The following is a 27,290-nucleotide window of genomic DNA, read 5'->3' as shown; positions in this document are numbered from 1 at the left end:
GAGCACCCAGCTGCTATCAGATGCAGACCAGCACATTACTGGCTCCTGAGGCCTCTGCCCGCTCTCTACACCATTTGTTTGACAACCCTATGGCGCTGGTCTCTTCTGTTTGACAAAATAGGAAATGGAGGCTCAGGGACGGTTTGCCCAGGGTCTTGTACCTAGCCAGGACCAAGAAAAATCCATCTGGCTCTAGGCTAATCGATTCCTTCAAAAACTTGTATGGAGGGAGGAAAGAAGGGAAAGGGGGCCTGGCTGGGCCTGGAACCCAGGCTACACGCTGCCATGGTGTGAGGGCAGTGTGGACACAGGGACAAGCTGAGCCTTGTAGACTCGGGGTCTGTTGCGTGGGGTGCCACAGAAGCCCAGGTACCACCTCCAGGCCTGGAGTGGTTCTGTGGGCGTGTCTCCCCAACCTCCAGCACTGAGGCATGTGACCATCCCAGTTAGAACCTTTCAGGAAACGGGGAGCCTAGGGTGCTGGTGAGAGGCTGGGTAGTTTCTGTCAAGGGCTACCAGGCTCAGCCCTGCAGTTAGGATCGGCCCAAGGTCCTATAGCAGGCAAAGCTTTTTGTGTGTTTGCATTTATTTTATCTGTGAGGGGACAGGGTCTATCTATGTAGGTCTGGCTGTCCTGGAACTTGCGATGTGGACCAAGGCAGCCTCAAACTCAAGAGATCTACCAGCCCCCCAAGTGCTGGGATTAAAAGCATGCACCACCACATCCAATACTCTTATTTTTTTTTAATGTTTTTAATTGGCTCAAATTATTACAAAGGTCCCCAAGGAGGCCTTGGGAGAAGGGAAGGGTGTGGAGGCGCAGAGATGCACTGCCATCCCTGTCACCACACCTGCCCTTACAACCAACCCCACAATGTGTGTGGAAGAGGGTCACAGACCCTTTCACTATCGGTACAAAGCCATCATGGCAGTTGGAATGGAGAGCTTCTTCATCTTCACGCTGGCAATGGGCTGCCCTCTTGCCCCACCCAAGTCTAGGTCCTCCTGTGACCAAGCCTGAGATCCCCAGCGAGGCATGGGGGAAGAGTCTTCTCCAGAAGCAGGGACTTGGCATCAGCATAGGCAAGGCAGTCCCAGCTCCTTCCATCTGGGGCAACCCAGAGTCCGGGTGCTCAACCCCACGACTGCTCAGGACCCCGTTCCTGGGCAGTATCGCTTAATGGGAGGCTACAACCAGGGAAAGAGGTGCCACCTGCTGCTTAGCGTACAGTTCCTCATGAGCATCTGGAAACCCAAAACAGTTTCCCTCTCGGCTCCGGAGGTGATAGCGACAGAACCCTGGCCTGCAGGGTGGCAAGGGAACAGGTCAAGCTCGGGCCCCCAGCTCTCCAATACGCTGCCGCAGGTGAAAGGCAAATTCAAACATGGTGGCCGCAAGGCTCTGGTGGATAAGGTACTTAGGCAGGCGGCCCTAGGGAAGGCAGGAAGAAGTCACTCCACTGTTAGCCTGCAGCAGGGTCTCCCATCAGCAGCCTGAGCTAGTAGGGGTACCCTGGGCTGGGGACAGATGCAGCTCTGGAATCTGCCTTGGGCCCCCCCCATTTGTCTCTACAGGGAGGAACACGATGTACCCAGGTCTTGGCAGTAGCCATATAAACAGATAGGGGGAGCCCAGACTGGCAGCCAGCCATCCCTCCCGGGGCCTTAGGAATCAGGAGTTAAGAAAAGGGGCCGCGTGTCTCCCACAATTCAAGGCTAGAAGGCCATCAGTGAAGGGACTTGGGGGAGGGGTTCCCTGCCTATGGCAGAGAAGCCAAGGTCGCAGAGCAACCAAGACTCCACTCCGCAGGGCCTCACCTTGCTGCTCCCTGCCACAACCTCACCTTGAGATCTGTGTTAAGAATCCAGACGAAGGTGCAGACTCGGGGGTTGCTGGCTGACTTGAGCACAACGAAGCCTCCCGGACCATTCTCTCCCCTAAGGAGAAAAGGACCACGGGGGAGAGGGGGTTGCTGAGCAAAGCAAAACCCCCGGCTGTCCCCACCCCATTCTTGGCCCAGCTGGACTGTGGTAGAAAAGGGGCACAGATGACAGTCTAAGAACTGTCCCTGCCTCAGTACGGCTCAGAGCCAGCGCCAGGGGCAGCAGGACCTGCTGCCTTCTACCCCGACTCACCCTGTGACACTCAAGTCTGACCACCTCACCTTGCTCGTGCTTACACGCAGCCCACAGTGGCAGGGAGCTCACCACGGTCCCAGCCCGTATCCACTCTGTACAGACACGTAAAGTAGGCTGCAACTGTGGGATGGCAGCCTAGGGTGGCACCTTTCGCCACCCCCAAGCAACACTGTAGCCTCCAGAAGAGGGCGCCTCCTCAGAGGCAGCTGGCCCACAGGCTGCTGTTCACCTCCCATGGCCTTTGTGCTGAGCACGCTTAAGCCGCAGATAAAGATGTGACACAGAGGACACAGGCCTGCCCATCCCCTAGCAAGGCCACTGCAGCCAAGGCAGAGCCCTAATCTCAAGTTCTTGAAAAGTGTTCCACTGGAACCAGCCCCTGAGGACAGAGCGACCTGGCGCCCCAGCCCTTCCACCCTCTACCAGCAAAAACAAAAACAAAAACAAAAAAACTCTCAACTCCACTGTCCCTCCATCCACACAGATGAGGCAGCGGAAACAAGGAACAAGAGGGGACTTAAGTCTCCCCAGGCAGGAAGGTAAAAATCCAAACCTCAGAACCCAGCGTGACCCCTAGCTCCTCAGCCCACCCAGCCAGCTGCCCACCACACACACGCGTGTGTGCGAGCGCGCGTGCACACACACACACGCACACACACACACGCGCGCACACACACACACACACACACACACGCACGCGCGCACACACACACACATACCAGCTACCCACCACACACACACACACGCACAAGCACACGCGCACACACACACACACACACGCACACATACACACACATGCACACTTGCCCTCCAGCCTCCGTGGTGGCAGCATGGTTCCAGGCAGCAAGATTAGCAGGATTAGGGCTGGGATGGACAGGGCCTGGGAGGCAGGGACTAGAACAGAGCCTCAGCCACAGGGTCAGAGGGTCGTTGTTCCAGCTGCACACACTGTACCCCGTGTTGTTCGTTTACAGGTTGCGGGAGGCCGGGCTCACCTGACGTATTTGTGCGTGGGGGGCTTGGCGCAGTGTGTGGTGGCAACGCCAGATGACAGGTATCGGTCTCTGCGTCGCTCAATGCGCCGGACATTCACGAAGTCCCTGGGGGGTGGGGGTGGGGCGGAGGGAAGGGCAGGTCAGAACAGACGTCCCAAGTGTGAGAGGGTTACCTGAGAGAAAAGGGTCTGGGTGCTTACCTGGGGGACACAACGCCGCCTGCGGCCCCGGAAGACACATCGTAGGAGATGAGGGTGTTGTCTTCAACCCGTTGAAGGATCTAAAAGTCAATGAGGGGGAGCTGAGGTACAGGGGGAAACCCCTACATTGCCCCAGCACCCCAGGAACTCCCTGCTCTTTGCCAGGGACACTGTACTAAGTAAGAGCAGCTGCCGCCTGCAGGCCCAGGGCTGGGTACAAGGTAAGCACACCGAGTCTTCTCGCCTCTTGGCCTTCTCGGAAGGAACCACAGCGGCTCCCACTGTATAGAGAGCAGCTAGGGCCCCTGGAGGAAAATGGTCATGAGGAAATATGACTGTGCCCTGAGCTGTGTGGCGAGGGGTGGCGGGCAGAAGCCGGGTGGCTCACCTGGCAGGCGGTCACCGTCTTGTTCCACAGCACCATCCTCTCAGGCTGCAGGATCACTTCCTGGTACACCAGCTCAGCAGGACAGGGCAGGAAGGTCTGAAGGGGGGCGGGCAGGGGGTCAGGGCTTGGGTGATAAAGAGAAAAGCCACCTTCTCTGGTCGGGGGACTTGGCAGACAGAGCAGGTGTCTCTGGGACGCCCTTTCCCTACTCACCTTCAAGATGAAGGTCTTGCCATGGAAGGGCACCTCAATAGTGTACACGGTGTCCCCATACTCCTGTGGCAAGGACAGAGAGTGTAAGGGAGGAGGGTGGAGGACACTGATGGGGGGGGGGACTTTTGGCACAGGAAAGGGTGACAGGCAAGGTAGGAAAGGGTGACAGGCAAGGTAGGAAAGGGTGACAGGCAAGGTAGGAAAGGGTGACAGGCAAGGTAGGTTTCCAGCAGCCTAAGGTGAAAATGCCAGAGCCCAGGACAGCTGAGCAGCCTTTAAAACAAGGTGGTTCTGGCAAGCAGGACCACGTGCCGAGATCAGCTCTGCGCTCACGTTGAAAGGCAGGAGCTGCCACGACAAAGCAGAACCACAGCTCCAACTGCCAAGGGCTGGCCAGAGGGACTGGCCAGCAAGGACCTGGGCACAGCGCCCCGCTTCCCCAGCTCTCTGTAACCTTCTTAGATAACGTTGTTTTGATCATGAAACAAAACACCACGCACGGGACAGAGGCTGGCTTCCCCCTCAGAATGTGGATCCCGGGGAGCCACATGTCACGAGGTGAGGCCTGGGCTGTGGAAGACGGGGGTGGGGGTGGGGGGCGGACGGAGTGAGCCGGAGCCCAGTCCAGCTTGGCCTCCTGCTGGGTGGCGGATCCTGGGTTATATGGCTAGCTCCAGTTGCGTATCCCACCACCTCCCTGGGACAGGGATGTGGTTCCAGTTTCCTCAGCCCTTGGGGGTCACTTCTCAGAGCTCAGGAAAAAAAGGGGTGAGGACTCCTACCACGTGCAGGTAAGCCAGGTGGGGGAAGGGGCTCCTTACATTGCTCCTCTCAAACTTCCAGATCTCCTCCTGAGCCAAGATCTGGTCCACCACTGAGGTGGCTTCCCGTCCCTGCCGGATGTACTCCCGCTCCTGGCCAAGAGGACAGAAAGGGATCAGCCCACAGCCTGTGTCCTCTTTGCTCCAAGCCTGGTCTTTCTTCACACAGTCCACAACCCTTCCAGAGACCAGCCCAGCTGCATGTGGGGTCCAGGCTGCTGTCCCTGGCCCTGTGTCCTCAGGCATGGGGGCAGGTCAGTGGACCTGACCAGCCAGTGGTGGAGCAGGTACTCCAACAGACAACAGGCAATAGCTGGCACTCAAGGCCACGGCCTCCTCTCTGCAGGGGAACCTGTCCAGCCGGGCATAGCCCAGCACTAACCCATTCCAAGGCTGGGGTAGAGGTGGGCAGCGAAATACCTGTGCAGAGAAACTTTTCTTCCCGGTGACTTCCTCATCTGATTCATTGTCAGACCCTGTGGAAAACAAGAACGGATGACAATGGCAAAGGGTGGGGAGCAAGAGTAGGAGGTGGTGGGGTTCACAGATGAGTGAGTGCAAGAACGTGGGGGCTCAAAGTGTGTGGGAGAGGGTTGCTGGCTTTCCCCAGGGAGCCTGAGAGAAGGAACAGAAAGAACAGACCCAGCCTACCTGGTTCCCCACACAGCTCCTCCCTGAAGACAGCTCCCTACCCAGCGTCTCTCACCTGCAAAGGATTCTGGGGGAGAGTAGAACTGGCCCTCCGACAATGCACCAGAGAACAGCAGGGGTCCACGGGCAACAGCAGCCTGGGCAGCAAGATACCCTGTAGAAGGAGATGTAGATGGCCATTGTCCCATTATCCCAGATCAAAGGTCCCCAACCTTAGCCTCACCTCGGGCTTAGGGAGGCAGCTAAGGTGGCAAATGGCTCAGACTAAGGCATGCTAAGAGGAACTTCTCAGAACCCAGGCCACCCGGCCCTAGCCCCTAGGCCAGGAGAAAGGGGGCGGGACAAGAGGGAAGGCCGAGACTGGGGAGTGCGGCCTCTCCTCACGGCCCTCACACCAGCTGACCTCTAGCACTCACATCTCTCCTCTTCAGCCTCCTGGGGCAGGACTTTGAAATCGAGGAACCAGGTCTCCAGCCAGGCCAGGACAAAAGAGACAATGGGGAGCAGGTAGCCGAAAGCCCCTTTGCTGAGCAGCTGAGGCACGAGAAGAACACTGAATTCCATGGCAGGAGGTTACCCCAAATCTAGAGCCCCCCACTGAAGCTACCTACCAGCTTTGGCTAGCCAGACTATATATACCCTATTTCTGGTACCAGCTGTTTAGGGACCAGTTATAGTACACGCCTCTAAGATGAATTATGTGTGTGGCAGGGGAAAAAAAAAAAAGGCTCTGGCTAGAGGTTGTGTCCCAGGTAGCAGAGTGCTTGCCTGACACTGAAACTCTGACTGGGTTCCATCCCAGCACTTTATAAACCAGCAAAGTGGCACATGCTTGTAACCCCAAACTGGGGCGGTAGAGGCAGGAGGATCACAAGTTCATGGCTCCTGTTTTAATGAAAAAGAGAGCCATGTGTGGTGGTAGAGGCAGAAAGAGTTCTATGAATTGGAGGCCAGCCTGGTCTACATAGCAAGTTCCAGGACAGCCAAGGACTATACCATGAGGCCCTGTCTCCAAGTAGAGAGAGAGAGGGAGGAAAGAGAGAGAGAGAGGGAGACAGAGACAGAGACTGAGAGACAGAGAGACAGAGACCAAGAGACAGAGAAAGAGAGGAGAGCAGATACCCCAAACTTTCCAGAAGAGAAGCCCACCCTCAGGCTAGATCAGACCAGCTGGGCCCTGAACCACTGACCTCAGAGAGGATGACCTTGACGATGAGGAATGCACTGGACACCAGTGTGGTGACCTGCTGGGCAAAAGTGGGGCAAGAGGGAAGGCAGGGGCTGGGGTGTGAGTCCTCTCCACACAGCCCTCACACCAGCCCTGACCAGGGAAGGCCTCGGAATTGCCGCAGGTGGCACCTTACCGCAATCACCCACCAGTGCCGGAGCCGCAGCACAGCGTAGCCCAGAAGCAGCCCAGAGAAGCGGAAGAAAGCCAGAACCTGGTGTGGAGAGGGGAGACACCAAAGCGTCAGAGGCTGGCGGGCTTCTTCAGCGTTGCTGCGGGGTACCCTCACCTCAGGTGACAACAGTGGCTCAGTGTTTCCTTGGCACAAACTGCGTGTACACGTCTGCTCACAAGTCCTATCTCCCTGGCCCTACCGTGGGCTCTGTGAAGGTGGGGCCCCCGGGCAGCAGCTTCGTGAAGACAGCGGGGGCTGCCAGAGGATGAGCCAATCCTCCCTTACTGGGCCAGGTGTGGGACGGAGGAGAGTCCAGGCAAAGGGGCTCCTCTTAGAGCCTGGGGTCACTCACAAAGATGTCGAAGAATGAGCTCTGGAAGCTGTAGTGGATGATCTCCTGTTCCAGATTCTTCCGGATGCCAGTGTTGGTCTGCAGAGGAAGGCAGGAGGGGCTCTGAGGGCGGAAGCCACCCGAAGGCTGCCCCTCCTCCAGCGATGGCGGGGAGCCCGTGCCCAGGGCATCCCGAGGAGGAATGATACGCCGCCACCACCCAAGAGGGCCCCTGAAGCAACAAGGGAACTGAGCCAGCAGCCCAAGACCCCAGATACCAGTTTGGTTCCTCATGGATCCAGAGCCCACACAGGCCAAACTGAGTTCGAGTAGACTGCCCAAGAAAGTACAGGAAGGTACAGGCCTGTGGGCTGTGGGCTGTGCAGGGGAGGAGGTAGGCCCAGGCAGAGCTAGTAGACGGGCCCTGGAGCCTCTTTTGTAATTTTACTTCTCTTGCAGCACTCTGGTTCTCTGTCTTGCCAGCCACGATCCATGTGGGATGATGGGGGGCAGGGGGGGAGTGGATGGGTAGAGGTGTCAGACAGAGCCCCAGGTTGCAAGTCAACCAATTAGGTTTGTGCCTAATGAGTGGGATCCATCACCATGCTGCTGCCTTGAGAAGCCACGCGAACAGTCAGCCCACCAGCGCTTGCTCCTGTCCCTGCCTGGCCCACCATGGACTTTCACCAAGACCCTTAACACTTTGGCTCAGACTCCAACGTCCAGGGCTCTTAGACGTGAGGGAATCTGGACAGATTCCAAGAGACAGATGGTATCCCAACTCCTCAGAGGGGATGGAGTGCCAGCCCAGGCACTCCCCCCCCATGACCCCCCCCTAGGGAGAAGGGAGGATTTTGGTAATGGAGCCCCCAAATGACCCTTAGTGATCAGCCAGACTTGGGGCTTCCTACTGTGGCAGGTCATCTAAATTCTGGGGTGATTTCTTGGGGGAGTCTGGTTGATAATGAGGTCTTGGTTAGTCCAGGCTGGCTTCCAGCTCACTATGCAGACAAGGACGGCTTTGAAATCCTAGTCTTCCCGCCTGTCTCCCAAGGGCTAGGATTACAGGTGTGTGTCATATACTTGTTACAAACTCAGGCCACTGAGCATGGATCTTGGGGTGAGGCAGCATTAGGACCCTTTAGAAAGCTCCTAAGTGGGGCAAGCAAGATGGCTCCATTAGCAAAGGTGCTCGCTGCCCAATGACGCAAACCTGACTAAGTCTGACGACCCCCCAACACACACGAACGACCCCCCCAACACATGCGAAGATGGAAAAGAGAGCTGGCTCCATAGGGCGTGTGCTCCCCAAGTCACTGTCGCTGTCTCTGTCTTCAAAATAAGGAAATAAAACGAGAAGCCTGAAATTAATAACATTTTCATCCAGGCATAGTGGCACACTCCTGTAGTATCAGCGCTCAAGAGGCCGAGGTAGTAAGTCCCTGGTTCAAAGCCAACCTGGGCTATGCATGAGCCCTGCCTCAAAAAGACACACCCTTTTCTCTCCCTTTGTCTGCCAAGTGAAATATTACACTGACTCTTCTAAGAGTTAAAGCCAGCATTCTGGAACTTTCTTACATCTGAAAGCAGTTTGTTTGTGGGTTAGGCTCTAGCACTTTGCAGGGATCCTCAAGGACGCCTGATGACTGCTGAGCAATCACAGCTGTCAGCCCAAGGATTTCAAAAGCAAAATTATCAACATTTCCCTGAGTTCTTCTCTGGTTATGAAATAGGTACCAAATTAGGGCTGTGGGTGAGATGTAGGGTTGCTTGGATGCTGGCTGAGACCTTCAAAAGGAAGATGCCTAGGACATCTCATAAGCCCAGCCCTTTATCAGTGAGATGATCAGTGGGGCCCTCATCACCCCTGGAGTACCAGTCCACCTCAGACACACAAGGGCAATCACCCACCTCACCCATCCCGCCTCACCCCTCCAGTTCAACATGACCAGAGCCAAATTTACTTCATCTCCATCTTGCTGCTGACTCCTTTCCCAAACTCTTCACTCACATCAACAGAGGCCAATCTTGGGACCTGCAGAAAGGGCCTTTGCCAGCTACAACTCTGCCTGTGAGCCCACACCTCAGATGAAAATTGCAGGGGGCCCTGGGGACTGAGATCCCACAGTTAACAGAGGAGAGGAAACCGAGGCGGGACCAGGTGTGGGACACCCTGCTTGAGGGTGCTGAGGCTCAGACAGATCAGGCCCAAGGGTGGGCCAAGCACTATAGGGGTGTGGATGCTGCACTGAGAGACAGCTTCATATCCAGGCCACCAACCAGGAACTGGAAGTGTTCACCCCACTGGAAGTCCTTTCCGCTCTTATCATAGCACCGGGGACACAGCAGAGGCTCAGAGGAGGTTTGTTAAATAAATGGATGAACGGATGAACTTGAGCCAGAGAGCAAAGTAAAACAGAAAGAAGGTAAAATTGTCCCCAGCTCAGCTGATGTGCTTCTCCTCCTGTTTGCAGAGTCCCACTAGGGGGCAGTATGGTGCAGAGGCTAAGCGCCCAGCCTAGGCGCTAGAGATCTGTCCAACTATGCTCCCCCAGGGTCTTGCTAGGGAGCCCAGGACAAATGACAACCCCTCTGATCCCCCAGCCCTGGGTCCCGGATCTCTCTTTGTGTAGAAGTTAACGACAGCTATTTTCATTTCCCATGCTTAACCCAGATGGTCCACCCCGTGGGTGAGGCAACCCTCCCACGTGCCAAATGGGTGAAACTAAGAACCAGGGGACAGTCTCCCCTGCCCGGCCCACCCCATCCCCCCACCCCCGCACAACATGGCTCTCACTCACATTTAGCTCGATGATCCAGAGGAGGGAGATGAAGAGGAGGTCGAAGGTGACAAAGAGGCAGAAGGTGCGGCGGACGTCAGAGATGGCCCTGCGTTTCTCCGGAGGCGGGGAGACGAAGCTCTGGCTGTGGGACAGTGAGGTCCCCAGGGAGGCCAGGGCTGGCAGGCTGCGCTCCAAGTCACAGGCCAGCTCGCCAGGCTGCTTGCTCATCCTGGTGGGTCGCCACGTTGAGGTGGGAACAATGGGGCCTCAGCGCCGGGGCTGGGGGAATAGGTAAGTGGCTGTCAGGGTCCCAGCAGTGCCTGGAATACCACCCCCTTCTATATCACCCCCAAGGGATCCTATTTATTCTACAGCATATCTGGGCTCCCCCGTCCTATACCAAGGCCCAAAGCTCTCCTCAAATGCCCCCATGTGCCGGGCTCCACAAGCTGGCAAGATCTGAGCATCCCCTTGCTCTATCCTGCAGCCTGTAGGTTCTGGGATTCCCCCACGGAACACTTACTGGCCTCTGAATCTTGGGGATACAGCTTGTTCCTGCACAGACTGAGGCTCAGCCTAAGGTCCTGTCAACAGCCTTTGGCCTGCCTCCGCCCCCACCCCCCAGGAGAAGAGGGCCCCAGGCTCTGTTCTTTGTTTTCACAGCACAAAGCCACGTTCCCACCCCTAATCCATGGCAACTGGGAGGGCTCTGGAGCAGTGTCTCTGTGCGCATGGACAATGGACATCTTGGTCCCTTCTCTCTAGCCCTATCAGCCCATCCTAGGCCCAACTACTATCACCTCTTCATTTTCAGCGACCTCTTCTTCACAGGGCAGGAACCTGCCATTCCCCCACCTACTACCCTCCCTCAGCTCCCCCAAGCCCTGGCACAGGGGTGAGGTAGGGTGGGTGCTCTGCTAAGTTCTTCCAACTAGGCAGCACTCTGATCCCAACATAGATAGCACAGCCACTTGGGCCTTCAGTCAGGTCCCTCCATGTGGCAGCCCCGTCCAGCCTCTGGCTCCTGAGCCTGGCCTTCCTGTTGTCTGGAACACTCTTCCCCACGCCCCACACTCTGCCCACAGTGGCCATTCCCAGACCCCACTCAAGGGAAGGCACTTCCCCCTCCCCCTACTTGGCTCTCTTCAGCGAGCTCACTGCTCCCCCTGAAACTTCATCTTCACGCTCTACTCTTTGTCCCCCTGGACGGTGACTGACTCGTCACTGCTATCTCCCATGAGGCTGTCACCATGGGTGGCACACAGCTGGTGCTTCGTAACTGACTGTTGGATGTATGGACACGCCACTGTAATGTGACTTACTCTGTGTGTCTGGCCATTTAAAGGATCCCTAGTTGACCCTATGACCTTCAGTTGCTTCTTAGACTTCTGGAAACAGGAGAGGATATAAAAAAGCTAGTACAGGCGGGTGGTGGTGACGCACGCCTTTAATCCCAGCACTTGGGAGGCAGAGGCAGGCGGATCGCTGTGAGTTCGAGGCCAGCCTGGTCTACAAAGCAAATCCAGGACAGTCAAGGCCACACAGAGAGACCCTGTCTCAAAAAACCAGGAAAAAAAAAAGCCAGTAGAAAAACCTGGGTGCAGTGGCACGTGCCTGTTATCCCAGCACTCTGGAAGGCAGAGGCAGGTGGATCTCTGTGAATTTAAGGCCAGCCTGGTCTACAAAGCAAATCCAGGACAGTCAGGGCTACACAGAGAAACCTTACCAGCAAAGGGGGGGGGGGAAGGGGCGGGCACAGGGCACACAGTCGAGGCTGAGAGAGATTGAGCAGCACTGGAGTAGGGTCAGAGAAGACAGTTGGTGCAGGAAGAAAGGAAACTTAGTAGAGCTTGAGACAAGAAGGCAGTTGATGCAAAGAGACTGAGCAGAGTGAGAAGGCAGCCATGACAGCTGAGCCAGGAGAAAACAGGACAGGAGAAGAAGCCACACAAGTAGAGAAGGAAAAAAAAAAGGCCAAAAAGCTACAGCCCAGAAGGTCTCCTGGCCCTCAGCTCCATGATGGACAGCAGGGAGAACTGGGCCAGATCCTAACGAGAGTAGCAGCCTGCCCCTGCCAAGGCTAATCCAGTCCACACGGCCGTGTTCGCGCCGCAGCAGGGCAGGATGGATCCTCACACGGGTGAGACAGCCAAGGCCCTGAGGCGAGTGGACTTCTCCAGCCCCGAGCATCCTGTGCAATTGCAGGCCTCTAGTTAACTCAAGAGACAAAGTGAGCTTGAGTCCTTTGGTGGCACGGAGGCCCCACGCCAAGGAGCCCCGCTTGCACCAATCTGCTGAGCTACGCGGGTCACTGTCCCTGATTTGCAGAGGCAGGACGGGAGCCACCCTCCTTTCTTTCTTTCTTTCTTTTTTTTTTTTTTTTGGTTTTTCGAGACAGGGTTTTTCTGTGTAGCCTTGGCTGTCCTGGACCTGCTTTGTAGACCAGGCTGGCCTTGAACTCTGCCTCCCGAGTGCTAGGATTATAGGCGTGCGCCACCACACCCGGCTTTTTTTTTTTTTTTAAGATTTATTTATTATTTACACAGTATTCTGCCCAAACGTGTGCCTGCCCACCACAAGAAGGCACCAGATCTCATAACTGGTGGTTGTAAGCCACCATGTCGTTGCTGGGAATTGAACTCAGGACCTTCAGAAGAGCAGCCGGTGCTCTTAACCTCTGAGCCATCTCTCCAGCCCCACACTCCTTTCTGATCTGTTGGTGTTGTCTCTGTTCCACCTCTTTCCCATCTGCCACCTTCGGGGTCCTTAACCTACCAAGTCCTAAAGGGGACCCAGTTTGTGGCCAGCAGCAGGCCCATCCCTCTGCCTCTGAGCAAACCCCACAGACTGTCTTCAGCAGAGAACCCAAAGCTACTTCCTAGACCCAAGGATGCTCCCATACATGATCACTTAGAGGGTACTGAGGGGGAAGTCGGGCCCAGCTCCTCCAGTCATCCAAGACTGCAGACTCAGCACACTGTGCCAAGCGTGCCCCATCTCCAAGGGTAGTGACACTTCCTGTGGCCCCCCCCATGTGCCTCCCTCCTTCATCTCCTCCTGTCTCTTTCTCAAACCAACTTCCTACTTGTACTTGTAAGAGACTCTCATCTGTAGTCCAGAACAGCTTAAAATCCTCTTTTACTTTTTTCTCTTTCTTTTATCTCTCTCTCTCCCAGATGTCTCCTTGATTATTTGTTTGAAGGACAGGGTCTCCTGTAGCTCAGCCCTGTGGAGCCAAGGGCAGGCAGCCTTGAACTTCTGACCCGTCTGCTGCCATCTCCTGAGAGCTGGGAATAAAGGATGCGCCACTCTGCTGGTTTACGCCAGAGTTTGAACCCAGGGTTTATTGCATGCTGGGCGCAAACACTCTGCCGTCAGCCCAGCTTGTATAAAAGTCTGAGCTGTGTAGAGTGATGTGTACCTATAATCGAATTGAGGAAAGATGAGTTCAAAGCTAGCCTGGGACAGATAGTGAGAGTCAGCCTCCCTGTCACCGGCTGCACAAAACCCCAAACCCAAAACAAACTCTCCATAAGAACTTGGGGTGGGGATGTAGCCCAGAAATAGAACCCCTGGCTAGCATGTGCGAGAACCCCAGAGTTCAACCCCTGGCACAACAAAGAAGGAAAGAAAAGGAAGGAAAAACAAACAGCAGGTTTTAAGAAATAGAAGAGCCAAGCCCTCCCCAGCTTCCAGCGTCTCTGAGTCTAAAAATCAAGGCGCCAGCAGAACCATCTCAAGTGTGTGTGTGTGTGTGTGTGTGTGTTTTGTTTTTTTGAGACAGGGTTTCTCTGTGTAGCCTTGGCTGTCCTGGACTCACTTTGTAGACCAGGCTGGCCTCGAACTCACATCAATCTGCCTGCCTCTGCCTCCGCCTCCCAAGTGCTGGGATTAAAGGCGTGCGCTACCACACCTGGCTCATTCTTTCATTTTTGAGACAGTGTCTCACTGTGTTGACCAAGCTGACTTGAACTCAGAAAGACCCTCCTCCTGCCTCTGCTTCCAAGTGCTGAGATTAAAAGTGTATGCCACTAGGCTCGGCATGAACCGGGAGTCCTCTAGGAGACAATGCTTTTAGGCGCAAAGCCATCTCTCAGCCTGTTATTTCTTTTGGGTGCGCATGTACACACGTGTGGGGGTACACATGTGCCACAGGATGCATGCAGAGGTCAGAGCGTAACTAGTGGGAGTCAGTTCTCTCCTACCACATGGGGCCCCAGGAATTGGACCCAGGTCATCAGGCTTGGCAGCAAGCACCTTTAACGACTGAGCCATCTATCAGCCTTATTTTCTTTTTAGAGACAGGGGTTCATGTATCTGAAGGCTTGCCCTGAACTCCGTATGTCGCTGAGGATGCCTTTTAAGTTTCTGATCCTCTTGCCTTCACCTGCTGGATTAGTGTGCACCACCTTACGTGTATGTGGTGATGGGGATTTAATGCACGCTAGAGGAGCACTCCAGCACATCAGCTTTATAAAAGACTTCTTCCCTGGGCGCGGTGGCGCACGCCTGTAATCCCAGCACTCGGTGAGGCAGAGGTAGGTGGATCCCTGTGAGTTCCAGGTCAGCCTGGTCTCCAGAGGGAATTCCAGGACAGCCAGGGCTAAAGCAGTGAAACCCTGTCTCGAAAAAAAAACCGAAAACAAACAAACCAACAAACAAAAAGACTTCTTCCGTTGCTTATAGAACTGACTGGTACTTTTTGTCTGTTTGCTTGTTTGTTTTGTTTTTTGAAGACAGGGTTTCTCTGTGTAGCCCTGATTGTCCTGCGACCAGGCTGGCCTGGAACTCAGATCCACTTGACTGTACTTTTTTTTTTGTTTTTTTGTTTTTTGTTTTTCAAGACAGGGTCTCTCTGTGTAGCCTTGGCTGTCCTGGACTCGCTTTGTAGACCAGGCTGGCCTCGAACTCACAGGGATCCGCCTGCCTCTGCCTCCCGAGTGCTGGGATTAAAGGCGTGCGCCACCACGCCCGGCTTGACTGTACTTTTTTTTTTTTTTTTTTTTTAAGACTAGCTATCAGGGGGCTGGAGAGATGGCTCAGTGGTTAAGAGCACTGCCTGCTCTTCCAAAGGACCGGGGTTCAATTCCCAGCACCCACATGGGAGCTCACAACTGTGAGTAACTCCAAGATCTGACACACTCACAGCAACGCACATAAATTAAAATTAAATAAAAAATATTTAAAAAAAAGAAAAAGACTAGTTATCAGCTGGGCATGGTGGTACACACCTTTAATCCTAGCACTTGGGAGGTGGAGGCAGGTAGATAGTTGTGAGGTCGAGGCCAGCCTGGTCTACAAAGCAAGTCCAGGATAGCCAAGGCTACAAAGAGAAACCCTGTCTTGAAAAACTAAAACAAACAAACAAACAAACAAACACTAGATATCCTACATAGGTCAGGCTGACCTCAAACTCAAAATTCACTCCTGCCTCTTGAGTCCTGGGATTAACAGTTAAGTCACACACACGAGCCTTGGTTCTCTATTTATATCCCTTTCTCCGGCTCTGTATTGGGGATCACGCCCCGTGCAGCTGAGCTACAGCCCCAGCCCGAGTTCTGCAGGTGACAGAAGAAGCACCCTCTTACTGAATCCACGTCCTATGAGCAAACACTTCTATTTGTAAATTGCCAGAAACGCTGTGCTGAATTACATAGTATGTGTACTCGGCCACGCTGTCAGGAGTGCGTCATCCAGACAAGAGTCTCTAGAAGCAGCACGGCTGGGTCATCCTGCATGCGTGGTTTGGTTAGGCGCTGCCAGATTCCCTTGGCAGTTGGCACTCCTAGCAGTAACATATGAGAACGCCTGTTTGCCCACAGCCCACAGGAAAGACTGTCACCCATGTCACTCCGAGCCTTCATCTCCACTTCTCCCATTCAGGAGCCGCTCTCTGCACCTCTGGTCCTCTCTGTGCCTCTTCGTCCCTTTCCCTCCGCCTCCCCCCCCCCCTTTTTTTTTTTACCTATCTCACTCCTAAGTGCTGTGGCTTCCCCACTCCTGGTCTGAATGTCTTTCTCCCTAGCTTTCCCGTCCCTCCCTGGGCACAAGACTTGGGTGACAGCAGCTTGGGTGTGAGACACACTTGGAGCAGCAACAGCCCCTGACGCTCACACCCAGACATCCTTGGGGAGGCGAGAGACCGGGATGGGGCTGAGAGCGGATGCTGGGGGGTGGGGTGGGGGGGTGGGAGAGCTAAAGATGCCAGTGTGTGGGAGCCGTGCATGGGGGAGGGGGGCTTAGAGGATGGCGGAGGGGAGGCTGGCCAGGAGCCGCCCTCCTCACAAAAAGCAGCTCCAAGTCCACAGAGAGCTGGGGCACCAGTCTGTCTCCAGAGGCTGTCAGCCACTGTGGCAAGGCCTATTTACAAACTTCTGATTCTACGCAAGAGAAACTTAAAAGATAAATAAATAGAACTTTATCTGAAGCCTTAGATTAAAAAAAAAAAAAGCTAAAAATGAGATTTCTGGTAGGCAGGTATAGCTCAAAGGCAGAGGGCACACTTAGCACGCACAAGGCTCTAACCTCAACCCACAAAACCCAACGATCCATCTGCTGTGGGCTGTAGTAGGGACCCACACAGCAGCCTCTCCTCCAGGCCCGGGGTTACCCTGGAGACCTGGGACACAGCACAGCACGAAGCTCAGTTCACTCAGATGATTTCAAAAGGCCTTTGGTAGCCAGAATACCTGCCGACTCACAGTAAAAAGCCACCTTGACCGGGACCTTCCCTAGAAGTCCCCCAGCGCTTGTTTGGCCCAGAGGGAAGAGGCTGGTAGGCCCTGGGAGCAGTACCCCACCCCCAAGCCCACTGCCTGCTGTCACCGGCCCCGCCCAACCGCCTTCAGAGGTGTTAAGAGGGGAACAGCACACGTGGCAGCAGGAAGCAGCAGTCGGCCTGGGATGGCTGCAGACTTGACACGCGTGTGCTTGTGGAAGCTGAGCTGTGAAGGCTCGAGAGAGAGTGGGAAGGAAGAGGAAGGGGTGGGCGGGGATCAGACGTTCCGCCACCCACCCTAGGCTGGAAAGAGGAGAGAGTGGGGGGGGATGGGCCAGGCCCTGTGACTCCCCAGGGAGGACGGAGAGGTCACTGCAACCTCCCCTGCTTCCCAAGCCTTCTCGCACTGGCCGGGACACAGGGGCAGACTCTCGAGGTGGCATATACAAGGACGCAGCTCGGAGGTAAAGCACAAGTGCCTGGTGCACACAGGCCCGGCACCATAAACAGAATACATACGTGGAATGGAATGGGCCTGAGGCCAGAGTTCAAAGCCTGGCCCACTCTCTCCCCGGCCCCTGTGATCTGAGGCAACGCAGCAGCACCTTCCTGAGACTTGGTCTCCTCAGCTCCCTCACTTAATTTTTCTCAGCACTGGAGACGTAACCCGGGGTCTTACAGGCTAGGTGAGGGCTGCTCTGATAAACCATGTCCATAGCTGTATTTGCAATTTTTTTTTTTCTGAGACACAATCTCGTGTCTCTGAGGCTGGACTGAATTCAACAGTGAGCTTGTGATCCTCCCGAGTGCTGGGATTATAGCTAAGAGCCATCAATTTATGCAGAGCTGGGGACTAAACCCAGTGTTTCACACAGGCCACGCAGGCACGCTGTTACTGAGCTGTTTGTTTGTTTGTTTTTTTTCCGAGACAGGGTTTCTCTGTGTAATGGTCTTGGCTGTCCTGGACTTGCACTGTAGACCAGGCTGGTCTTGAACTCAGAGATCCACCTGCCTCTGCCTCCCCAAGTGCTGGGACTATAGGTGTGCGCCACCACACCCAGCCTGAACTGTTTTTTTTTTTCTTTAATTTGAAAAACTTTTATGTATGTGGGTGTTTTGTCTGCATGTATGCCTGTGTACCACATGTGTGTGCCTGGTGCCCTCGGAAGCCAGAAGACAGCATTGAATCTCCTGGGACTGTAGTTTTAGATGTTTGTAAACCTCCATGCAGATGCTAGGACTTGAACTCAGGTCCTCTTGGAAAGCAGTCCGTGCTCTTAACTGCTGAGCCACCTCTCCAGCCCTTCCTAAGATGTAACTTTTAAAAAGCATTTATCGCCAGGCGGTGGTGGCGCACGCCTTTAATCCCAGCACTTGGGAGGCACAGGCAGGTGAATCACTGTGAGTTTGAGGCCAGCCTCATCTACAAAGTGAGTTTAGGACAGCCAAGGCTACACAGAGAAACCCTGTCTCAAAAAACAAAAAACAAACAAAAAAGTATTTATCTTGTTATTTATTTATGTGTATGCGTTTATGGATATACGCACTTGCATGTGGGTACCCTTGAAGGCCAGAGCAGAGTGGTGGGTTCCCAGAGCAAGGCTTAGAGTTTATTTTGGTTCTGTTTGCTTGGTTTGGTTTTTGAAGACAGGGTTTCTCTGTATAGCCCTGGCTGTCCTGAAACTCGTTCTGTAGACCAGGCTGGCCTCGAACTCAAGAGATACAGCAGCCTCTGTGGGGCCTAAAGGCGTGCACCACTACACCCTGGCAAGTTACAGGCAGTTTTGAGTGGCCCAGTTCTCCAGCCCACAGATTTTATATGTATATTTAGCACACCTGGACTACACACTGAAAAGTGTTAAATTGGCAAATATTATGTTACATATTTTATCACACATATGATTCCTCTCTCTCTCTCTCCCCCCATACCACCCCCCAAGTGTTGCAGCTTAGCTTCTGCAAACACTGGAGGCATTAAAATTCTTACCTCACAGAGATGCTGTTTGTACAAGCGTCAGGGGGAGGGGATGAGGGCTTGGTCAGTGGCTGAGGCAGCAGTGTGGCAGATAACAGGGAAACAGCTTAGCCGTGGTATGCTGTGACCATGCTCACTACAGGGACAGATAGTAAGAGCCACTCCGAAAGGCCCGAGTTCAAAATTGTACTCTATAACCAACCTGCTGGCTGGCAGAGAGCACACAGCAGGCTCCCCAGCCCCTCAGCCTGGTCCCCTGGTCATGCAGAAGGCCAAGTTACTCCAGTTCCAGGCAATGGTAGATCGCCAGGTTGAGGTAAGGGCAGAAGTTGGGGTCTGTTACGGTTCTCGTAGAGGGCCTTAGGGAGTGTGCGCCGGGATGGCTTTTTAGCACTGGTCCTTCCTGTCACCCTTCCATGCACATGTGGGGAGCAGAGAGGAGGATTCCCCAACTGTGAAACCTGGGCCCTTAGGTGGCAGGGGAACAGACAGGGTTCTTACAGCTCTCTTCCACAGGCCAGAGGCCCCAGCCACCTGCCTGCAGCTCCATATGCTGTGAGCTACCGCCCCCAGGAGGCACTTCCTGTCCAAGGCAAGACTCCTGTGACAGCACTGGCTAAGCCTCTGCTATTGTGTACTTGCTGCACCTGCAGGTGGAGGATGCGGGGTGGGGCACACTTGTCCTGACCTTGACTGTCTGGCAGTACAAGGAAAGTGCCTAGAACAGCAGTGGGTTCTGCAAGAATTCCAAATGCTCCCTGAGACTGCTGGGTGGGGGCGCTGCAGGCCTTTAATCTAGCCATCAGGAGGCAGAGGCAGGTAGATCTCAGAGTTCCAGGCCAGCTCGGCCTACAGAGGAAGTTCCAGGACAGGCAAATATTTCCTGAGGACAGGGCAGTCCACCCCAGGAGCCTCCATGTGCCCCGAAAAATGTAAGCCTCTGGGGTTGCTATAGGGGACTCGAACTTAGTACAAAGCACGGGAGTCAGAGAAACCAGGTTGAAAAATGGTCTCCAGGCTGGGAGAAGGACCGAGACCTGGCTTCTCAACATTTCTCTCCTGGCGTCAGTCTTTCTCTTCTGTAACATGGGACGAACATCAGGACCTTCCTGGCACTGCAGAGACGGCTCAAGGGGGCAGCGGCCGGGACGTCCCTGACCCTCCTGCCTCTTCTGTAGAGAAACAGCCCATGAGTTGTCTCTGGGTCAGGACTGGCAAAGCATCCCCAAGGATGCCTAGGCTAAAAGCGACTAAGCAGCCGGGCGTGGTGGTAACGCCTTTAATCCCAGCACACGGGAGGCAGAGGCAGGCGGATCGCTGTGAGTTAGAGGCCAGCCTGGTCTACAAAAGCAACTTCAGGACAGCCAAGACAACACTGAGAAACCGTGCCTCAAAAACACCCAAACCAAACCAACCAACCAAACAAAAAACCTGAAAGCCTTGTAGCTCTCAGTCACTCTGGCTTCTGAACAACAACAACAACAAAAAAGCAACTAAACAGCCAGACTGGAGCCAGACTTTGGGTACAAAAGAAAGCAATCCTGGCCTGTGGCCTGTCACAGGCACATAAGCAGCAAATCCAGACGGTAGCAGCCTTTGGCGCCACCTTGTACACACTGTCTCCTTCACTCCTCACACACCCTCTGAGGAGAGGAAAGGACAGCCCCCTGCAAAAGAGGAGATTGGGTTCCAAAACATGCCCACTGCTCCAGAAGAACACGGCTGACCCACCCCAGGGGTCTTTCCAGTGAGCAGAGGCCTGTTACACAGGAGGCTTCACCAGCCCCCAACATTCAGCCTTCACTTGGGGAGCCCAGGGCCCACTCCCCATATCCAAAAACCACCGACACAATTTTGGGCTTGCCTCTCTAAATCTAGGCGGCATCTACCCTCATTTTGGTTACTTCCTTGTCACCTGATGCCTGAGCCGCCTCGCACGGTTCTATTTCCTTCCTTCCTCCTTGTACTTGACCAGAGTCTACCTCAACACAGTAACTACGGGGATTCTGTTAGGTCAGACAACAGGTCCCAAAGGCCCCCATCCTCTAGGGCTTTCCAGCGCAGAGTAAAGGCCAAGGTCCCCACTGTGCCCATGGCGTGCCCCTTCCTTTGTCTCTTCCTCCTCGAATTCTCCACTCTGGCTACACTGGTCCCTCGCTGTCCCTGGACACACCAAGAGCGTTCCAACCCCAGGCGTCTTGCACAGCCATCCCCCTCGCTCCGCCCGTGGTTTGCATGGAAGCAGCCCCACAGAGAGAACTTTCCTGAGCCCCCTATTTGCTCCATCCTCCTTGCTTTGGCACTTGGTACTCTAACACTGGTGTCTTCTGTGCTCCCTGCCATCTTCTCCCATAGCGGGGAGTCCCTCGCTTGCCCGCTGCCGCACACCCAGAGGAGGACACCAGGAAACACGCGGATGACTACTTTGACTGACTTCTCTCCACGACATGACACGGGCCAGGATGCATAGGGTCACTCACATCGGGGCCCTCAAAGCAACCTTCCTGAAACTGGATCTCGCCCATCTGGCACCCTGCCTTGCTCAGGGCCCAGGCAGCTCCCCCAAAGCCAACAAAGGAACTGATTTCCCAGGCACCTGCAGGCGGACCTTTGAGGAGGGGGAGAGGCCCTGCACACTTCTCTAGACATGAGGTTTAACACCTTACCCCCACGCCAGCCCCCAGGATGGAGGGCTGCTCCCAAACACAGCACAGCAGGCTCCCCTACTGCCAAAGAACTGTCATCCCCTAGGCAAAGCTTTCCTCTACCATGTAGTGTCTTCTGACCTCAGGACTCCCGGTCAGTAGCACTCTTCCCTCACAGCTAGACCTGAGCCTTGGCTGCCCGGGTCACAGTGGCAAGGCGCGGGCTATCTATTAAGTCAGCTGTTCTACAGGTGCGTGAGGCCTGCCTGGGACTGGAGAGGAGGAACAGGCCTGGGGTCAGCACGGGACCTGAGATCAAAAGCCCGGGGCCACTCCTTCTTGGGCTGTCCGCCCTTGGCCAGCTCACGGGGCCTCGTCCAGTTTCCTTTTGGGTAAAATGGAGATGAGAGAAGACCTACCTAACAGAGCTTGAAGGAATGAGAAATCCCCCTGCATGGTATCGGTGCTCGTGACGGCTCCCCGTACCACCCACTACCACACAGGCTCAGGCAGATGCGGCAGGGCACTGTGCCCAAACCAAAGGTCCACTGGCCTCGCGGATGGGACTCTGCCTCAGGAAGCTTAGCGGAATGGCTCTCCTGTCCGGTGACTCCTGCCTGCCCTTGGCCTAGGAACAGCTGACCTATTTGCTCCCACACCCGCAGAGGGCAAGTGGAAGTTTGAGGCAAACAGGGCATCCGGCAGCACTGACACATACAACACTTGCAAACCCAAAATGGATTCCATTTCCCCTTTCTTCAGGGTAAGTAGGAAGAGGAGAGACAGGCCAGCACAGGAAGTAACCACTCCTTCCTAGACTTGGCTTCTGGCCACACAATCACTGGAAAGCTCAACCACCCCCACCCCGACCCCCACCCCACCACAATGCCCCCTAGCTCAGGGTCTCTATGACCTCTGGCCTGTTCAGGGGCTGAAAAGTCTGGCTCCACTCCCTTCTTTAGAGACACTGGGTCAAAACAGAGGCTGAGGAAATCAAGTTCCCAAAGTCAGTCTGGAAAGGGCCTCGGAGAGTTATCACCTCTCTCAAGAAAAGGCCTAACCGCCTGAGGCTCCTCCCTCCAGGCCCAGCTCTGACCAGACAAAGGCCTACATCTGCCTCACTTCGGCCAGGGAACACTCAGAAGGACACATAACTGACAACATGGCATGTCCTCCATTGTCCCCCGTCTCCTCCCTGATGTGCCAGCCGCTCTCTTGGGTGCCGGGACCGCGGCAGTGCCTAGGACATGGCTATGCTTCTGAAATTACAGCACAAGTCTTCACATCTCTACCGAGTGGCCTTGAGCGAGCCTCCCTCAAGGCTCAGCCTCTTCATCTGTAGAAGGGAGGCAACAGCACTAACATTCAATGGAACAGGCACGAGTGGTCCAGGCACACTGCAGTCCTCCAGTGAGCCGAGGTGCGTGACAGCTCCGCCAACAGCAGGGCGCAGGAGAGCCTACAGTGTGCCTGACCCTAGCTTTTTCTATCAGGGTCACCAGACCCAGTGAGGAAGACTGACAGATGGGTCCATGCTGTCCTGATGTACCGAGCACTTTCAGAAATGTATACACAGAGGTCCGTATTTCCCCGAGAAAGAAGCATCTGACCGGGGTTGCAGTGACAGGTCAGGGAAGCCACAGGGCAAAGGGGCTATCTGAGACCTACAAGAATCAGCCTCAGAGGCATCTTTAATCCCAGCACTTGGGAGGCAGAGGCAGGTGGATCTCTCTGAGTTCAAGGCCAACCTAGTCTACAGAGCGAGTTCCAGGACATCCAGAGCTTTCATACAGAGAAACCCTGTCTCAAAACCCTCTCCCCACCACCAAAAAAAAAAAAAAAAAAAAAATCAGCCTCCGAGCCAGGAGTGATGGTGCATACCGTTAATCCCAGCACTCAGCAGGCAGAGGTAGGTGGATCACTGTGAGTTCCCAGCTTGGTCTACAAAGTGAGCCAGCTGGAGCTATACAGAGAAACCTTGTCTCAAAACAAACAAAAACAAAAAACAAAAGCTGAGCCTGGTTTCAAATGCTTTTAGTCCCAGCACTCTGGAGGCAGAGGCATGAGGATCTCTGAGCTCATGGCCAGCCTGGTGTACAGAGTGAGTTCCAGGACAGCCAGGGCTACACAGAGAAACTTGTTTCACAAAGCCAAACCAAACAAAAAAAATTTTTTTCTTAAAAAAAAAGGCCAGGCGTGATAGCACACACCTTTAATCCCAGCACTTAGGGCAGGTGGATCTCTGTGATTTCAAGACCAGCCTGGTCTTCAAAATCAAGTTCAGGACAGCGAAAGGTACACAGGAAAACCCTGTCTTGAAAAACAAAACAAAAAAACAACAACAAAAAAAAAAAAAAAGAAAGAAAAAGAAAAAAGAAAAAGGAGGAAGAGGAGGAGGAAGAAAGGCCAAGACATCGGTCTAAGGCACGGCCTGGCTAGAAAGCATCTAAAATGGCCACAAACACCAGCATTTTAGACTGTGTCATCGCCCCTTCTTATCCTAAGTGGATACTTCCTCACAGCCCATCACAGAAAGGAACTGCTCGGCAGAGGAAGAGCCAGCTCTCCCTTCTCTGCGTTCACCATGGTCTCCCCATCCCTACTAAACCCACCCTCTTGCCTTAAGGCCTTGCCGTTGCTGTCAGCATATTTATTTGAAAAGCAGCCTCTGGGCTTTCTCTCCCTCAGATGTAGAGCTCTTGGTAGAGTCCTCTGGCTAGCGAAGAACGCTGACCACGTGGCGTTTACCCACTGTCTTCCTGAGCAGACTCAGTCAGGCCTGGGTCTTGTCTGTTGTCTTCAGCGCTAGTCCTGGGCAAATGCTCCACTACTGAACTACCATTCCAGCTGACCCCACCCCACAGTGCCAGTCCTGAGACCTTTCTGTTTTTTGTTTTTTCAAGATATGGTTTCTCTGCATAGCCCTGGCTGTCCTGGAACTCCCTCTATAGGCCAGGCTGGCCTCAAACTCAGAGATCCCCCTGCCTCTGCCTCCCAAGTGCTGGGATTAAAGGCGTGCGCCACCACCAACTACTGCCTTGCTTTTGCGGGGGTGGGGTGAAGTGTGTGGAGCGGGCAGTGCTGGAAATGAAACCCAAAAGCCTGGATCTTTTTTACCCCTGAATCTTTACTCAGTAAATCCAGATTCTGTTCCCAGTGAGCCTAAGATTTCATTTAGGACCCAGGGACAGAATGAGAAGCCAGCCACACCTGTCATCCTCAAGCAGCTCATGAAAGTAAACGTCACCACCAGACAGAAAACTGGAGTGTTCTTTTCTTTCCTAAGTCATGTTAACTGTGTTTATTATTTTTTTAAAGACTCATTTATTTATTATGTATACAGTATTCTGCCTGCAAGCCAGAGCCAGTAGGGGACACAAGGTCTCATTATAGATGGTTGTGAGCCACCATGTGGTTGCTGGGAATTGAACTCAGGACCTTTGGAAGAGCAGCCAGTGCTCTGAACCTCTGAGCCATCTCTCCAGCCCCGTTAACTGTGTTTATTAGGCACTCACAGGCCTGGTAGGTTTTTTTTTTTTTTAAATATTTTATTTAGTTTTAATCTATGTGCATTGGTGTGAAAGTGTCAGATCTTGAAGTTACAGACAGTTGTGAGCTGCCGTGTGGGTGCTGGGAATTGAACCCAGGTCTTTTGGAAGAGCAGGCAGTGCTCTTAAACACTGAGCCATCTCTCCAGCCCCAGGCCTGGTAGTTTTATGCATACGCTACTTCATTTATCTTCACAACTCTACAAGGTAGGGGCTGGAGAGATGGCTCAGCAGTTAAGAGCACTGGCTGCTCTTCCAGAGGTCCTGAGTTCAATTCCCAGCAACCACATGGTGGCTCACAACCATCTGTAACGTGATCTGATGCCCTCTTCAGGCCTGCAAGTGTACATACAGGCAGAGTACTGTAAACATAATAACAAATAAATAAAAATTAAAAAAAAACTCTACAAGGTAGAAAGACATCACTACCACCATTTTCCAAATGAGGAAGGGGGGGAGGTACTGCCCTCCCTCACCAAGGTCTCAAAACAACCTAAGAGCCCAAGTAGGCTGGTCCATGGGTCTATAACCTCAGCCATGATGGTAAGGGTGCTCAGAGGACACAGAGGGGTGCCCAACCTTCCGGGTGGAGATGGGTGAGGTAGGAGATGGTGCTGCCCATGTAGGACACTGAAGGACAAGTTAAGAGAAGGCCCAGCAGGTCCAGGAGGAAAGAGGCACCGATGCATACAAAGGCACCAGGACAAAAAGAACCTTTGGTGAGCAAGGCCCGTCCCACAGAGCCATAGTGCTGACATTCACACTGAACATGACCATAGAGCACTCCCCTAAATGTTCTGGGGGAGTCAGCCTTTCCCCACAGACAATGGGAAGCAAGCAAGAGGCTATAAGGAAGTAAATGACACAATCAGATTTGTAATCTAAAAAGTCTACAAGAGCCAGAGTTTGGAGCTCGGGCTGGGCTGCAAGCAGTTAGGGCAGCAAGTTGCTGAGAAACATCTCCATAAGGGTGGTGACAGAGAAGGTTCAGGAAGTTAGCTATCCTGACACCTCTGAGCAAACTGAGGGTGTAGGATGGAAGGCAATTCCGGAGTTTTTCTTCGGCATAAGACAGGAGCGGAAGAGTGAATTTACAGAGAAAAGATCAGCTCAGATTCAAAGCATGCGAGCTCCGTCTGAAGCTCGGTCCATCCCATAGAAAGCTTGACAGCGCTGGCATCGTCGAGATCAGCGCACAGAGAAGTGGGTTGGGCCAGAGAGAGAGTAAAGAGCTACTTCCGACCTCTTGTCAGAGAGGTAAGAAGGGAAATCAGGAAATATAGGGGGTCAAAGGGTGGGAGCACGTCAGGAATGAGAGCCATTGATAAGAGGCACTTCTGAGGAGTCAAAAGTTTTAAAGGGCCTTTCTGAAATCATTAGGAAGCTATGCGTGGATGTTTTCCAGCGGAAGCTGGGGAAAACAGGGGGTGGCAGAGATGCAGACTACTGGAAAGTATGTTTTCCTCCTCGTGTTTCTGACCCCTTCCCACACCCTACCGTTGTCCCATAATACTCAGATACCGACTCCTCGCCTCATCTCCTATTATAAAGAAGAAGGCTTAGGAAAGCGACCACAGGACGAAGACACCCCGACCCCAACCGGGCTAGCACAGGAGCGAGCGCAGAGGAAGGGGGCGGAACCGGAGCGCGAGAGGCGTGGGAAGGGCCGGACCGAACCAAAGACGGACACCGGGCAGGGAAGCCGAATCCGTCAGCTAGAGACAGCTCTCATACCACCACCCGGTCCCAGCGACCGCTGCAGGACCCACCTGCTTTATGTCACCACGGCCCCCACTCTTCCTGCCTCAGCCGCAGTCCCGCTCCACGGCCCAAGCAACTCCACGGAGCGGAAGGAGATCCCCCAGCGCCGCGACTTCCGCCGCTGAGCCCGCCCCAAAGGCAAACCGGGAATCGTGTGGCCCTGAAGCTCCGCCCCAGTCCCATTGCTCTTCGCCGGGAGCCTCAGACTCAAGAGCCGGAAGTTGAGCCGCAGCCAAAGTTAAGACTGTTTAAAGAGCATGCAGGAAGACAGGGAAGAACTCCAGGATGTCATGGTTATTAGACCAGACAGGGCTGGCCCTTTTGGGTAAAGGGAAACTGTATGAGGGGGCGATATGAGGGCACAGATCCCTTGGGGGGGAAAAAAACATTATTTTTTGTTTTGTTTTGGAGTCAGAGTCTCAGGTTGGCCTCGAACTCAGGATCCTCTTTCCTCAACCTTCCAAAGGCTGAGATTACGGACATCATCACATCCATCACACACTTTCAAAGGGCTTTTGTTCTCCCTTGGTTTTTTTTTTTTTTAGTCATCTCCCTCAGGAACTAGTATGTCTGTCATGCTTAATGTCTGTTGTATGTAGAAATGGCCCCTGGGAAGGACTGGACACCAGGGTCACGATCCTGACCCTTAGATAACCACCATTTTCCTTGTTAGAACATGCCATTCCTTCCTGCTCTCTCCTCCCTCCCCTGAAAGACGA

The 27,290-nt window shown here is 54.0% G+C and overlaps 1 protein-coding gene across 3 annotated transcripts; it reads right to left on the bottom strand.

The window, feature by feature from the left end:
- Positions 1-734: 734 nt before the first annotated feature.
- On the bottom strand, positions 735-26,861 carry STARD3 (StAR related lipid transfer domain containing 3). 3 transcript variants are annotated; one of them, XM_084749336.1, is made up of 15 exons: positions 26,580-26,853; positions 9,943-10,203; positions 7,163-7,240; positions 6,772-6,849; positions 6,598-6,651; positions 5,824-5,941; positions 5,463-5,561; positions 5,177-5,232; positions 4,757-4,849; positions 3,936-3,998; positions 3,723-3,818; positions 3,335-3,414; positions 3,135-3,239; positions 1,845-1,938; positions 735-1,432 (listed from the first exon to the last, which is right to left on the bottom strand). In XM_084749336.1, exons 2-15 carry the CDS (start codon positions 10,150-10,152, stop codon positions 1,328-1,330), a joined length of 1,329 nt encoding a protein of 442 aa, XP_084605462.1. In that variant the 5' UTR covers positions 10,153-10,203; positions 26,580-26,853; the 3' UTR covers positions 735-1,327. The 3 variants fall into 3 exon arrangements, with proteins under 3 accessions (XP_084605462.1, XP_084605460.1, XP_084605461.1); XM_084749334.1 differs by having other exon boundaries at positions 3,723-3,998; positions 26,580-26,861; XM_084749335.1 differs by lacking the exon at positions 26,580-26,853 and adding an exon at positions 10,448-10,539 and having other exon boundaries at positions 3,723-3,998.
- Positions 26,862-27,290: the final 429 nt, after the last annotated feature.

Source organism: Acomys minous (assembly GCF_964271855.1).
Source record: "Acomys minous genome assembly, chromosome: 12".
Lineage (NCBI taxonomy): Eukaryota > Metazoa > Chordata > Mammalia > Rodentia > Muridae > Acomys > Acomys minous.
The sequence above is the reverse complement of the archived record's forward strand: the minus strand, read 5'-3'. Positions and strand labels throughout refer to the sequence as shown.

Excerpts from the sequence above, each read along its gene's own strand:
- STARD3 (XM_084749334.1), bottom strand. The coding sequence starts at position 10,152 with ATGAGCAAGCAGCCTGGCGAGCTGGCCTGTGACTTGGAGCGCAGCCTG. Across the intron at positions 6,850-7,162 it reads GCTCATTCTTCGACATCTTT|GTTCTGGCTTTCTTCCGCTT; the intron begins GTGAGTGACCCC and ends TCTCCACACCAG. Across the intron at positions 3,240-3,334 it reads GGCGGCGTTGTGTCCCCCAG|GGACTTCGTGAATGTCCGGC; the intron begins GTAAGCACCCAG and ends CCCACCCCCCAG.